Raw genomic sequence first — 15,000 nt, 5'->3', positions numbered from 1 at the left:
CCGCTGGGGAACGCTGAGGAACGCTGGGGAACGCTGGGGAACGCTGAGGAACGCTGGGGAATGCTGCGGAACGCTGAGGAACGCTGAGGAACGCTGGGGAACGCTGAGGAACGCTGAGGAACGCTGGGGAACGCTGAGGAACGCTGGGGAATGCTGCGGAACGCTGAGGAACGCTGAGGAACGCTGAGGAACGCTGGGGAATGCTGCGGAACGCTCGGGAACGCTGAGAGGAATACTGAGGAACATGAGGAACGCTGAGGAACGCTGGGGAACATGAGGAACGCTGAGGATCGCTGAGAGGAATACTGAGGAACATGAGGAACGCTGAGGAACATGAGGAACGCTGGGGAACGCTGAGGAACGCTGAGGAACGCTGAGGAACGCTGAGGAACGCTGAGGAACGCTGGGGAACAGAGGGGTGTGATCTCACCTTGGCCATCTGAGCCTGGACTCCGTTGCTCTTCAGCGCCGCCACTGCCTGCTGCGCCGCCGCCGGGCTGTCGAAGTCCACGAAGCCGTAACCTAGGTAACAGAGTCATGAGTCTCAGCCGTAACCTAGGTAACAGGGTCATGAGTCTCAGCCGTAACCTAGGTAACAGGGTCATGAGTCTCAGCCGTAACCTAGGTAACAGGGTCATGAGTCTCAGCCGTAACCTAGGTAACAGGGTCATGAGTCTCAGCCGTAACCTAGGTAACAGGGTCATGAGTCTCAGCCGTAACCTAGGTAACAGGGTCATGAGTCTCAGCCGTAACCTAGGTAACAGGGTCATGAGTCTCAGCCATCTCTCTCTCTCATAACATAGCCGTGCTGTGTGCGTGTGCACACCAAGCACACACACACAGCACGGCTATGTGTGTGTGCTTTCTTGGTGTGTGCTTGAGTGTGTGTATGTGCTTGGTGTGTGTGTGTGTCTGTGCTGTGTGTGTGTGTGTGTGTGTGTGTGTGCTGGGTGTGTGTGTCTTTACTTGGTGTGTGTGTGTCTATGCTTGGTGTGTGTGTCTGTCCTTGGTGTGTGTGTCTGTGCTTGGTGTGTGTGTGTGTGTGTGTGTGTGTGTGTGTGTGTGTGTGTGTGTGTGTGTGTGTGTGTCTGTCTGTGCTTGGTGTGTGTGTGTGTCTATGCTTGGTGTGTGTGTCTGTGCTGTGTGTGTGTGTCTGTGCTGTGTGTGTGTCTGTGCTGGGTGTGTGTGTGTCTGTGCTCTGTGTGTGTCTGTGCTGGGTGTGTGTGTCTGTACTGGGTGTGTGTGTCTGTGCTGTGTGTGTGTCTATGCTGGGTGTGTCTGTGCTGGGTGTGTGTGTCTGTGCTGTGTGTGTGTCTGTGCTGGGTGTGTGTGTCTGTGCTGGGTGTGTGTGTGTGTGTGTGTGTGTGTCTGTGCTGGGTGTGTGTGTGTGTGTGTCTGTGCTGGGTGTGTGTGTGTGTCTGTGCTGGGTGTGTGTGTGTCTCTGCTGGGTGTGTGTGTCTGTGCTGTGTGTGTGTGTGTGTCTGTGCTGGGTGTGTGTGTCTGTGCTGGGTGTGTGTGTGTGTCTGTGCTGGGTGTGTGTGTGTGTCTGTGCTGGGTGTGTGTGTCTGTGCTGGGTGTGTGTGTGTGTGTGTCTCTGCTGGGTGTGTGTGTCTGTGCTGGGTGTGTGTGTGTGTCTGTGCTGGGTGTGTGTGTGTGTCTGTGCTGGGTGTGTGTGTGTGTCTCTGCTGGGTGTGTGTGTGTGTCTGTGCTGGGTGTGTGTGTGTGTCTGTGCTGGGTGTGTGTGTGTGTCTGTGCTGGGTGTGTGTGTGTGTCTCTGCTGGGTGTGTGTGTGTGTGTGTCTGTGCTGGGTGTGTGTGTGTGTCTCTGCTGGGTGTGTGTGTGTGTCTGTGCTGGGTGTGTGTGTGTGTCTGTGCTGGGTGTGTGTGTGTGTCTGTGCTGGGTGTGTGTGTGTGTCTCTGCTGGGTGTGTGTGTGTGTCTGTGCTGGGTGTGTGTGTGTGTCTGTGCTGGGTGTGTGGGACCGGGGGGGACCTCACGTTTCCCCTCCCCATTGGTCTCAGCAGAGGGGGAGGAGTCAGGGACATGTCACTCCCCCTTCCCCCGAGGCCCCTCCTCAAGCTGGGGTCCTGAACGCCCGGTCCTGAAACAACCCGACAGCTAGCTCTAACAGGACGCTAGCTCTAACAGGACGGCTAGCTCTAACAGGACGGCTAGCTCTAACACGACGGCTAGCTCTAACAGGACGCTAGCTCTAACAGGACGGCTAGCTCTAACAGGACGGCTAGCTCTAACACGACGGCTAGCTCTAACACGACGGCTAGCTCTAACAGGACGCTAGCTCTAACAGGACGCTAGCTCTAACACGACGGCTAGCTCTAACACGGACGCTAGCTCTAACAGGACGGCTAGCTCTAACACTACGGCTAGCTCTAACAGGACGGCTAGCTCTAACAGGACGGCTAGCTCTAACAGGACGCTAGCTCTAACACGACGGCTAGCTCTAACACGACGGCTAGCTCTAACACGACGGCTAGCTCTAACAGGACGGCTAGCTCTAAGAGGACGCTAGCTCTAACACGACGGCTAGCTCTAACACGACGGCTAGCTCTAACACGACGGCTAGCTCTAACACGACGGCTAGCTCTAACACGACGGCTAGCTCTAACAGGACGGCTAGCTCTAACAGGACGGCTAGCTCTAACACTACAGCTAGCTCTAACACGACGGCTAGCTCTAACACGACGGCTAGCTCTAACAGGACGGCTAGCTCTAACACTACGGCTAGCTCTAACAGGACGGCTAGCTCTAACAGGACGGCTAGCTCTAACACTACAGCTAGCTCTAACACGACGGCTAGCTCTAACACGACGGCTAGCTCTAACTAGCTGTCCAGGACAGCCTCATGTGATCGGCCTGTACTCTACTCTTTCTCTAACTCTACTATACCTCTAACTCTTACTCTACTTTACTATAACTCCCCTCTCCTCCCCCCTCCCCTCTCCTCCCCTCCCCCCTCCACCTCTCCTCTCCTCTCCTCTCCTCTCCTCCCCTCCTCTCTCCTCTCCTCCCGTCAGACACACACCTTTACATTTGTTGGTCGTCTTGTCCAGGATGGCTTTGGTAGATACGATCTTCCCGTACCTGGGAGGAGCAGAAAGGAGGAGCAGAAAGGAGGAGCAGAAAGGAGGAGCAGAAAGGAAACTATGGCTGAATCCGAATACTTAGTACATACTATTTCTGTTCAGTGTCTACTACTTGACGGTACTACACTTGACAGTGTATTACGGTCTACAGCTATGCGTAGAACGCCTCCCAACGCTTCCGAACGCCGCCGAAACTCCACCGGATGTTTGGAGATGACGTATCTCCCCTCAGATGCCGGCAAAATTACCTTGATAAGTTACCTGTTTTCCGTCTTGTCATCGTTGCTATTAAATTGAAAATGTCTCTTTTTACTTAATTACTTACTTTACTATTTTACTCTTTTTAATGTCTCTTTTTTTCGCCGCTTTCTACGACGTCTTTCTGGTGGTGTCGGGTCAGCCATCTCTTCTTCGTTCGTTACTAGACTCCGGTTGCATTGTGGGATAGCGTAGTGAACTCCGTTGTTTACTGTGGCGGTAGTACGCATTCGGAAAACGTTTTCCGTACTACACAATGCGTACGGAGCATCGGACGCGCTATTTTTGTGGCGTACTACAAAATGCATACTATATAGTAGTCAAGTATGAGTATTCAGATTCAGCCATTGTGAGCTGGACTATCAGACAGAGCCGCCTGTTAAAGACACAAAGAGGGAGGCTAAAGAATGTGTGACCTCACCGCAGAGCTATGAGACAGGAAGTAGTGACCCAGCGACACCAGTCAGACTGGTATGGACTGGACTGGTATTTAACCACCATAGTTTCAGTAATGGAACTGGTATTTAACAACCATAGACGTATTAATGGAACTGGTATTTAACCATCCTATATTCAGTAATGGAACTGGTATTTAACCACCATGAGGGGGTAGTAGTGGGGTGGGGTGGGGGTAGTAGTGGGGTGGGGTGGGGTGGGGGTAGTAGTGGGGGTGGGGTGGGGGTAGTAGTGGGGGTGGGGTGGGGGTAGTAGTGGGGTGGGGTGGGGTGGGGGTAGTAGTGGGGTGGGGTGGGGGTAGTAGTGGGGTGGGGGTAGTAGTGGGGTGGGGTGGGGTGGGGTGGGGGTAGTAGTGGGGGTGGGGGTAGTAGTGGGGTGGGGTGGGGGTAGTAGTGGGGTGGGGTGGGGGTAGTAGTGGGGTGGGGTGGGGGTAGTAGTGGGGTGGGGTGGGGGTAGTAGTGGGGTGGGGTGGGGGTAGTAGTGGGGTGGGGTGGGGGTAGTAGTGGGGTGGGGTGGGGGTAGTAGTGGGGGTGGGGTGGGGGTAGTAGTGGGGTGGGGTGGGGGTAGTAGTGGGGTGGGGTGGGGGTAGTAGTGGGGGTGGGGTGGGGGTAGTAGTGGGGGTGGGGTTGAGGTAGTCACGGCCCACAGAGCAGGACCAGGTCGTGGTCGGTGGGGGTGGGGGGGGGGTGGTGTTGGGGGTGGGGGTACTCACCAGGACCAGGTCGTGGTCGGTGGGGGTGGGGGGGGGGTGGTGTTGGGGGTGGGGGTACTCACCAGGACCAGGTCGTGGTCGGTGGGGGTGGGGGGGGGTGGTGTTGGGGCTGGTGTTTGGGTGGTGCGGGTGGTGTTGGGGGTGGGGGTACTCACCAGGACCAGGTCGTGGTCGGTGGGGGTGGGGGGGGGTGGTGTTGGGGCTGGTGTTTGGGTGGTGTGGGTGGTGTTGGGGGTGGGGGTACTCACGGCCCACACAGCTGGACCAGGTCGTAGTCGCTGGTGGTGGGGGTCAGCCCCCGGAGGTACAGGTTGGTCTGGCTGAGGGTCTCCCAGCCCGCTGTGCTGCTGCTGCTGTTTGGGCTGGGCGGGGCCGTGGGCGGGGCCGTGGGCGGGGCCGTGGGCGGGGCCATGGGCGGGGCCGTGGGCAGGGCCGTGGGCTGCGACGGCGCGACAGGCGGCTGGAGTTGAAAACAAGGAGGAGGGTCGGTGGAGAGGGAGGAGCCACAGAGGGGAGGAGCCACAGAGGTGAGGAGCCACAGAGGGGAAACGAAACCAAAGACTGACTTGTCACGGGATCACACAATGAGAGGAGAAAGGTTTCACAATTAGGTTTGCGACACGAGAGAACTACTTCCTGGTCAAAGAGGACAAAACAAGGACCTGAATATGAGAGAGAGAGAGAGAGAGAGAGAGAGAGAGAGAAAGAGAGTCAGTTTTTTCTGTTGGTTAACCACAGTGTGGCATGCTGTGAATAGCGAAAGCCAGCAGCATATTTAAAGCAGTTAACTTCAAGAGGATCAAATAACCGCATTCTGTTTGCACCGTAACAGAGGAAACCTGAATCAGACCATCGGAGGACTTCACGTCAAAGTGAACTACGGGGGCAACTTGGTACCAACACGCCGTGAAACCACGGACACAGTTCTGAATTATTACTTTTAATTTTATACTTTGCAAATTCTCCCAACATTTATTGTGAGATTTGAAATACTTTTTTGCGAGACATCACAAACACAAAGCTATCTGGTGAAAACGAGACTTCGTTCTGATTATTAATTCCTTCCCTCCCCTTATTGGTCCACCTTAAGGGGTTCTGTTCTTCTTCAACCCCTTATCTCTGGGCGTCCATGGGACCCCCCCAGCCTACCCTGGTAGACCTCAGCCCTGTCCCAGGGGTCCTGTAAGGCCCCCCATAGTGGAGGACGCTGGTCTGACAGCTCTCCCCCACAGTCTGGGAGGGAGAGGGAGGTCAACAGCATCCCATCTTGTTCTGAGCGCAGAGACCTCAGTCCCGTTAGGACTAGACCGGGACCAGGACCGGGACCAGGACCAGGACCGGGACCGGGACCAGGACCAAGACCAGGACCAGGACCCTGAACAGGACCAGGACCAGGACCAGGACCCTGAACAGGACCAGGACCAGGACCCTCAACAGGACCAGGACCAGGACCCTGAACAGGACCAGGACCAGGACCCTGAACAGGACCAGGACCCTGAACAGGACCAGGACCAGGACCCTGAACAGGATCAGGACCAGGACCAGGACCCTGAACAGGACCAGGACCAGGACCCTGAACAGGACCAGGACCATGACCAGGACCCTGAACAGGACCAGGACCAGGACCAGGACCCTGAACAGGACCAGGACCAGGACCCTGAACGGGACCAGGACCAGGCCCAGGTCTGACTGAAGAGCATGGGGCTCCATTACAATAACCAGCCTGAAGGGTTCCAGGTGTTGAGGGCCGAGAAGCAGCAGAGGCTGATTAGTGTGTGAAGACAGGCCAGAGGCAACGATCACACACTCCAAAAGCATCTACCAGTACCGTTAGAGGGCGAGTATGAGTGGTTCCACCTGTATCCAGGTGTTCTACCTGTATCGAGGTGTTCTACCTGTATGGAGGTGTTCCACCTGTATGGAGGTGTTCCACCTGTATCGAGGAGTTATACCTGTATCCAGTTGTTCTACCTGTATCCAGGTGTTCCACCTGTATCGAGGAGTTATACCTGTATCGAGGTGTTCTACCTGTATCGAGGTGTTCCACCTGTATCGAGGAGTTATACCTGTATCGAGGTGTTCTACCTGTATCGAGGTGTTCCACCTGTATCGAGGAGTTATACCTGTATCGAGGAGTTATACCTGTATCGAGGTGTTCTACCTGTATCGAGGTGTTCTACCTGTATCGAGGAGTTATACCTGTATCCAGGTGTTCCACCTGTATCGAGGTGTTCCACCTGTATCGAGGAGTTATACCTGTATCGAGGAGTTATACCTGTATCGAGGAGTTATACCTGTATCGAGGAGTTATACCTGTATCGAGGAGTTATACCTGTATCGAGGTGTTCCACCTGTATCGAGGAGTTATACCTGTATCGAGGGGGTTTACCTGTATGAAGGTATTTCATCTGTACCTGAAGTAGCGGCTGTAGCTAACATTCTCCATTCAAATCAAGTCAAATTACTAAATAGACAAGATCTATAACAACAATGTGTCCGTTTAGTGAATTGAAGATATTCTTTCTGAACGTTGATCCCTTGATAGTGATTGGTCCTCGGACCATCAAGTACATGTTGATCCGAGTCGACCTCTGGCCAAAGAAAACTGAATCACAGATGGAGAGGAAGTGTTCCGATCCTCCATCATTGGTATGAAGTGGCTTCCTGTCCAGCGGTGGATTAGTGTTCAGCGCCCTGTGATGCATATCAGAACGCAATCTCCTCCATGGCTTCCAGTCTGCACAGCCTGGTCCACGGGGGCTGGGGGCTCGGTGCCAGCCTGACACTGGGAGCCTGTGTAGCTCAGAGCTAGGGGTGCAACGGATCAGAAACGGATCACAGAACTCACGGTTCGGATCGTGTCACGGTTTTTGAGTCATGGGTCCGATCATTTTCGGATCAACAACAACAAAAAAGATAACAAGACAAACGTGACTTTAAATAAAATCTTAAAATGTTAAAAACAAAATAAAGTGAAAAATTTGGTAAAAATCCTGCTTCCTTTAAGCATAGTTAATATTCAATAAAATTGCTTGGGTCCACATAAAATAGAAATAAAAAAATAATTTAAACAAAACAAAGTGCAATCTGAGGCATTATTCGTTCCTCTTATTAAAGGCTGTGTTGCAGAGTTTATTTTCCAACAAATTTGTGCAATTTGCTTGTTGGTAATAAAGATTTAAACTGTTATTTATTGTATTTAATGTTGTTCGGTATCACAAAACGGAATGTAATACGAAAAAGTAGGTACTAATTTAGCGGTTTTGCTATTGATTCTCATTTCCCCCAGAGTGCATTGCATGACGTCACGTTGGGGAGACACGGACCAAAACCGCATTGAGACCCTTGAGAGTAGAGATAGTAAGAGAGTGTTCAGCAGATTATACAGATACATAGATAAATACATAGATTTAGTTAGCATTATGCTACACGTCAACCTCCTAAGATGGCGAAATTTGATTGGTTCGCTATCTCGGGATATTGGGATAAACTCAATATTGTTTCAATCGCAAAATGGAAAAAAACGGATTGTTTTGCATTAGATGAGTGTGTGCAACTGTGCGTGTGTCCTTTCCGGGTTCGGCACACTGCATGGTTATGAAGGCCTTGTGGTTAGGTGTGGTCTTAGTGAAGCAGCCTAGCCTTGGAGATGGATAAGTTGGAGTGATTGTGTACGGGCGTGCGAGAGTGAGAGAGAGAGCACACCCGCCGTGGTGATGTTTGGCTTGTTGTGGGCTGTCTGTCAGCATCCGCCGGGTTGGACGGTGTGCTTTGTGTATGTGTTCACTGTACATCTGTCTGGTCGTATTTGATGGTAGATTGATGGTTAAATAATGTCACACCACGATCGGTAGATTGATGGTTAAATAATGTCACACCACGATCGGTTATACTTGCAGGCACTCATTTGCAAGTGCACTGATTGCGTGTCCGATAGGCTAAGTTAGCCCATAGCTAGCATTATGCCTTCTATTTCTAGATCTTCTGACTAAGCTTACCGGTATATAGGCATACTTACGACATAATCGCTGTCACTAGATATAAAGAAAACGTTGACTTTCACTCTGTGCTATTCACTGACATTAAAAATAAATAAAAGTGTTGTTATTGTATGCACTGCTGTTCATTGATTAGCTCCAATTGCTGTGTTGCTAAATTATAGCAACTCTCCACTCATTCTCCTCTGACCATGCATTTAATTGGCTTTGACCGCCATCAGTTCTCGGCAATTCCTCATTCGCCCGCTCACGTCTGACAGGTTCGAAATTATACTGCTGTGGGCCATCATGCATGTTATTTGTGGTTCTTGCCACCTCTTAGACCCCACAGTTCTAGTACTAGGTTGAGGCTACCTTCCACCACGTCTCCCCAATGTGACGTCATCGCTGAATGGTGTTAGAAAACACCCGTAACTGCCAAAAATGACGAAAACTGGACTTTAACACTATTTTGGAGACATTTTATTAATGATATACATATTTTGAGTGCTTTATGTACCCATTAATCAAAACTTCCGGTTAACCTGCACGTAGTCCTTTAACATGGATAGTAAATAAAAATAAAAAAAACGGAATTTGAGCTTTAAACATGCGCGGATAACGTGAACGCACAACTTATTTTCTTCTTTTTTTTTTATCAGCCGATCACTTGAGTCCCGAACCGTGAGGGTTGAGCCGTACGGTTCACGGGTAACCCGTGAACCGTTGCACCACTCTTCAGAGCACAGGTCAGCCTGACCTCGGTCACCCCCACATTACCTGAGCTCTGAGAGCCTTGAAGGATCTACCTGCTCTGCTCCACACAGCAGACCAACCGAGGAGTGGGCATCACCTCAGGGACCTCTTGAGGAGGCAACAACACACACACACACGCACGCGCACACGCACACACACACACACACACACACACACACACACGCAACAGGAGGTGGACGTACAGAAGGCAAACCTGTTGTAATGCATCAGGAGCTCCTGAGCGCAGCGGCTCCTCGAGGAGGGGCGTGTGGAGACCCCCAGAGCCTCTTATCAGGTCTCTCCAGACCTGCAGTCTGCCCTATCAGAGCTGCAGAGACATGGGCCTATTCACAGGCCGAACAGCACCGCCCCAGACACCTCCTGCACTATGATACACAGGAGAATACAGCCATACCAGTACCAGTCCTACCAGTACCAGTCCCACCAGTACCAGTCCTACCAGTACCAGTCCTACCAGTACCAGTCTTCCTCCTTCCCCTACACACCGACCAACTGCCCTGTTCCACAGACCAGTGATAACCAGTACGATACCAGTAGGCCTCAGAGAAGAACCTCTGTAACTGAGAGAACACGGCGTGGAAACCAACGTCTACAACCTGAAGGTCCATAGTGAGAAGGAAGAGACCAAATCAAATACTATTGAAAAACCCATCAGTCAGAGCACACAGGAGGATCAATAGTACCGGATACTAGCCTATAGGTGAATTATACTACTACTGCCAATACTAATACTTACAAGTTGATGCTGGCCGTAAACCATCACAATAAAGCATGTAGTTGCCAACTTGTGGTTTAACTCTGGCTCATGTTAGGATGTAAACTCAGAGCATTAACTGAACCCCATGGGACAGATTGTGACCTTCATGTTAGTGTTTCACATCCGAGCGACGGACACCGGATAGTTCATATATAATAATACATAATAATATATCAAGAAGAGTCAGCCTCTTCCCGATAAGCCTCTACCTGGTCAGCCTCTCCTCTGAAGGTGAAGGTGTCTCCTACCTGTCTCTCTTTCTGATGGTGTAGGTGTCTCCTACCTGTCTCTCTCTCTCTCTGGGGGTGTAGGTGTCTCCTACCTGTCTCTCTTTCTGATGGTGTAGGTGTCTCCTACCTGTCTCTCTCACTGAATGTGTAAGTGTCTCCAAACTGTCTCTCTCTCTTTCTGATGGTGTAGGTGTCTCCTGCCTGTCTCTCTGGGGGTGTAGGTGTCTCCTACCTGTCTCTCTCTGGGGGTATAGGTGTCTCCTACCTGTCTCTCTCTGGGGGTATAGGTGTCTCCTACCTGTCTCTCTCACTGAATGTGTAGGTGTCTCCTATCTGTCTCTCTCTGGAGGTGTAGGTGTCTCCTACCTGTTTACTGTACGGAGTCCTCAGGATTGTTCCAGAATTACCATAAATCATCCTCAGGTCGGGAGATAAGGTTGTTTTGTTCTTTCTTCAAACACCTCTTGTTTATAACTTCGTTAATCGAACGACTGGTGACGTGAAGTATTGATCCTCTCCTAAAAGTTGTCCCCTTACACCCGTAGCGCTCCTCTAAACCTGACCGGACCGCAGCTCCTCCCGGTGATAATGAGCCCCCGTTGCACTGCGCAGCGCGTCCTGCGCACAGCGAGGGGGTCACGACGGGACAAACCATCTCACACGGAACTACAGGGGAGTTGTGTCAAGACATCGAGAATATCCCGTATGATTTATCATGAATTTGTCGTTCAGCTTCACAATTACTGCTAAGTTTAATTGAAATCCATTAATTATTAGTATCTTTTTCGAATACTAGTTTTGATGTGCAAAATAAAAAACAAAATGGCGGCTTTATTTCCCCTTCAGTGGACGTGTGGAGCCGGGATGCATGCCTCACATTCCACGTTCTGGACAGACATCAGAATAACATGTTGACCAATCAGGATCTAACAAAATAACATGTTGACCAATCAGGATTAACATTAATGTCTTCTACACTTTCACTTACCGCTGTTCTAACCGCTAAACTTTCCCCTAATTTAAATGAAGTAAGTTAGACCCGTGTCCACTGGTATGAATGTGATAATAATGTTTTCAAATCATCAAATAATACTACTATACAACTACTACTATACTACTACTACTACTACAACAATTATACTACTAATATAATACTACTATTAATTTACTACTACTATACTACTAATATAATACTACTATACTACTATTACTTTACTACTACTATACTACTAATATAATACTGCTATACTTCTACTACTACTACTACTAATAATAAAATACTACTATAATACTACTTCTACCACTACTACTACTATTATTATGCTAATATAATACTATAAAAACTACTACTTCTACTATACTAATATAATAGTAGGCTACTATACTTCTACTACTACAATACTACTAACATCATACTACTCTAATACTACAGACAGGTGACTGGTAGGAACAAGGAGATTACAAGACAAGACAAGACACACTCACACACACACACACACACACACACACACACACACACACACACACACACACACACACACACACACACACACACACACACCCCAACCCCCCCCCCCCACACACACACACACACACACACACACACACACACACACACACACACACACAGACAGACAGACAGACAGACAGACAGACAGACAGACAGACAGACAGACAGACAGACAGACAGACAGACAGACAGACAGACAGACAGACAGACAGACAGACAGACAGACAGACAGACAGACACACACACACACACACACACACACACACACACACACACAGTGGATTCCTGGGTGTCACTCAGGCTCTTCATAATTAAACTGGTTGTGCTTCACCAGTCATGACTAATGGGAACGGCCCTGCCTCCCTCTCACGATTACATTTAAGTTTCATTTATGTTTGGTTATGATTGACAGATAAACCTGACCTTATTTGGAGTTCCTTCTATGCAACAATTACTGCCAAACGTTCATCTCTCTTTTAACAAAGTGCTTGGACTGTGGTGCTTTAGTTGTAGACGTTTGAACAACAGGCTCCATAAGCCCAGCCTTTCCCTGGAGAGGAATCCTATTCATCATCATGCAGCGTTGCTGAGACAGAAGCAAAGGCTGACCTTTGATCTGAGGAGCAGGTGACCTTTGTATGACGAATGAGGTCACAATGGAAGTATAAAAACAGTATTGTTCCTGAAGTATGATGATGGCCGATTGTTAAAGCGCTCCACTGTAAGGTAGGACAGCCTGTAATACTGCTTAGTGAGGGCACTTAGTATACGTATGTATACTTTACTCTGGCTAAGGTGTCCAAAGCTTTAGCTGCTGTTTCCAAACGATTAAACAGAGTACAGAATCCAGTTTCTTTAACTATTGATGCATGAACGTATGGCCGTCATGCTCTATAAGAGATGGATGTTAATCTGTTTGGTCCAGCATGGGTAAAGGTGTCAAACACTGAAACCAATGTGGATGCATTAACGGCCAACTGCAGATGTATCTTCATTCATCAGGCTTTAATATTTCAGAGCTTTCTCAGTCCTTTCTGTTTCAACCTTGACAGAGATCTCTCCAGTCTTCAGATTTACTACTGTACACATTTATATATAGTGTGTGATCAGTTTCTGCAACCATTCTTTGCTCTTCAATCCTCTTATACATTACAACTCCACGCTTCACATCCCATAATAGATGGTTTGAGGTCCATGATACACCTTTTGTTATTCTGAAAGTTAGGAAACCACGAATACCTCTAATGAATATAAAGCGGAAGCAGAGACCAGCAGAGACCAGGATCTGCTCTGTGAGACGGGGACTCTTATTAACGGGGACGTGTTTCAGCGTGACGCCGGGGGACCGCAGGAGGACTTCCTGTCCTTCAGCAACAGGAAGTAGCAGTACGACAGGAAGTTCTTCTTCTTGGCCTGTTCTGTGTGAACTGTTACTTCCTCTTCTGGACGCGTGTTTCTGCTCTGAGCGGAGAGCGCTCTCCACTGAGAGGATCATTACCCCCCTCCACCCTCTGTTACACCACGATGTATCATAAAACCCCTCAGATACACCATGATGTAACATTTAACCCCTCAGATACACCATGATGTAACATTTAACCCCTCAGATACACCATGATGTAACATTTAACCCCTCAGATACACCATGGTGTATCATTCAACCCCTCAGATACACCACGATGTATCATAAAACCCCTCAGATACACCATGGTGTATCATTCAACCCCTCAGATACACCATGGTGTATCATAAAACCCCTCAGATACACCATGGTGTAACATTTAACCCCTCAGATACACCATGGTGTATCATTCAACCCCTCAGATACACCATGATGTAACATTTAACCCCTCAGATACACCATGGTGTATCATTCAACCCCTCAGATACACCATGGTGTATCATTCAACCCCTCAGATACACCATGATGTATCATTAAACCCCTCAGAGACACCATGGTGTATCATTCAACCCCTCAGATACACCATGGTGTATCATTCAACCCCTCAGATACACCATGGTGTATCATTAAACCCCTCAGAGACACCATGGTGTATCATTCAACCCCTCAGATACACCATGATGTATCATAAAACCCCTCAGATACACCATGGTGTATCATTCAACCCCTCAGATACACCATGATGTATCATTAAACCCCTCAGAGACACCATGGTGTATCATTCAACCCCTCAGATACACCATGGGGTTTCATTCAAACCCCCAGTCCTCTGATACACCATGGTGTATCATTCAACCCCTCAGATACACCATGGTGTATCATTCAACCCCCCAGTCCTCTGATACACCATGATGTATCATTCAACCCCTCCAACCTCAGATACACCACGGTTGATCCCAAAACAACAACAACAACAATGCTGGTCATAGTTGAAATCATTTAAATTCTCAACACAGAATCCCATCTGTCACTTCCTGGGAGCATCAGGTGGTTCTGATGAAAGGTCAGAGGTCACCCTGTGATCCATCGGAGGGCCACAGGTTTGTGGAACAGCAAACCTGTGGTGTGTGTGTGTGTATAGCTGTATATGTGTTTGTGTGTGTCTGTGAATGTGTGTGTGTGTGTGTGTGTGTGTCTGTAGGTGTGTGTGTGTGTATGTTTATGTGTGTGTGTGTGTGTGTGTTTGTAGGTGTGTGGGTGTTTGTAGGTGTGTGTGTGTGTGTGTGTGTGTGTTTGTAGGCGTGTGTATATGTAGGTTTGTATGTGTGTGTGTGTGTGTGTGTATGTTTATGTGTGTGTGTGTGTGTGTGTGTGTGTGTGTGTGTGTGTGTGTGTGTGTGTAGGTGTGTGTATATGTAGGTGTGTATGTGTGTGTGTGTGTGTGTGTGTGTGTGTGTGTGTGTGTGTGTGTGTGTGTGTGTGTGTGTGTGTGTGTGTGTGTGTGTGTGTGTGTGTGTGTGTGTGTGTGTGTGTGTGTGTGTGTGTGTGTGTGTTTGTGTAGTAACTGAATTCTTCCAGCCTCTCCTCTTACTCCTTTTCATTCTCTCCTCAGCAGAGCTTCTCTGGGTTCCGGAAATCTGATACCCCACCCCCTGCTCTGCCCTCTGTCTGTTCTCATGTCATGTCATGTGTGTGTGTGTGTGTGTGTGTGTGTGTGTGTGTGTGTGTGTGTGTGTGTGTGTGTGTGTGTGTGTGTGTGTGTGTGTGTGTGTGTGTGTGTGTGTGTGTGTGTGTGTGTGTGTGGTGTGTGTGTGTGTGT

At 49.3% G+C, this 15,000-nt stretch overlaps 1 protein-coding gene across 2 annotated transcripts in view; it reads right to left on the bottom strand.

The window, feature by feature from the left end:
• The window catches only part of LOC115533002 (RNA-binding motif, single-stranded-interacting protein 1), an 18,198-nt gene extending 7,324 nt beyond the window's left edge, over positions 1-10,874 (bottom strand). Inside the window, exons 1-4 of one of the 2 annotated variants that reach the window (XM_030343158.1) lie at positions 10,636-10,874; positions 4,777-4,988; positions 3,042-3,100; positions 431-522 (exon numbers count right to left, since the gene is read on the bottom strand). In XM_030343158.1, coding sequence (XP_030199018.1) covers positions 431-522; positions 3,042-3,100; positions 4,777-4,988; positions 10,636-10,686 — 414 coding nt within the window. In that variant the 5' untranslated portion in view covers positions 10,687-10,874. The remainder of the gene's footprint in view (positions 1-430; positions 523-3,041; positions 3,101-4,776; positions 4,989-10,635) is intronic. The other variant, XM_030343157.1, reaches the window with a different exon arrangement.
• Positions 10,875-15,000: the final 4,126 nt, after the last annotated feature.

This window comes from Gadus morhua, chromosome 20 (assembly GCF_902167405.1).
Source record: "Gadus morhua chromosome 20, gadMor3.0, whole genome shotgun sequence".
Taxonomy (NCBI): Eukaryota; Metazoa; Chordata; class Actinopteri; order Gadiformes; family Gadidae; genus Gadus; species Gadus morhua.
Note: the sequence above shows the minus strand (reverse complement) of the source record. Positions and strands in the feature narration are given on the sequence as shown.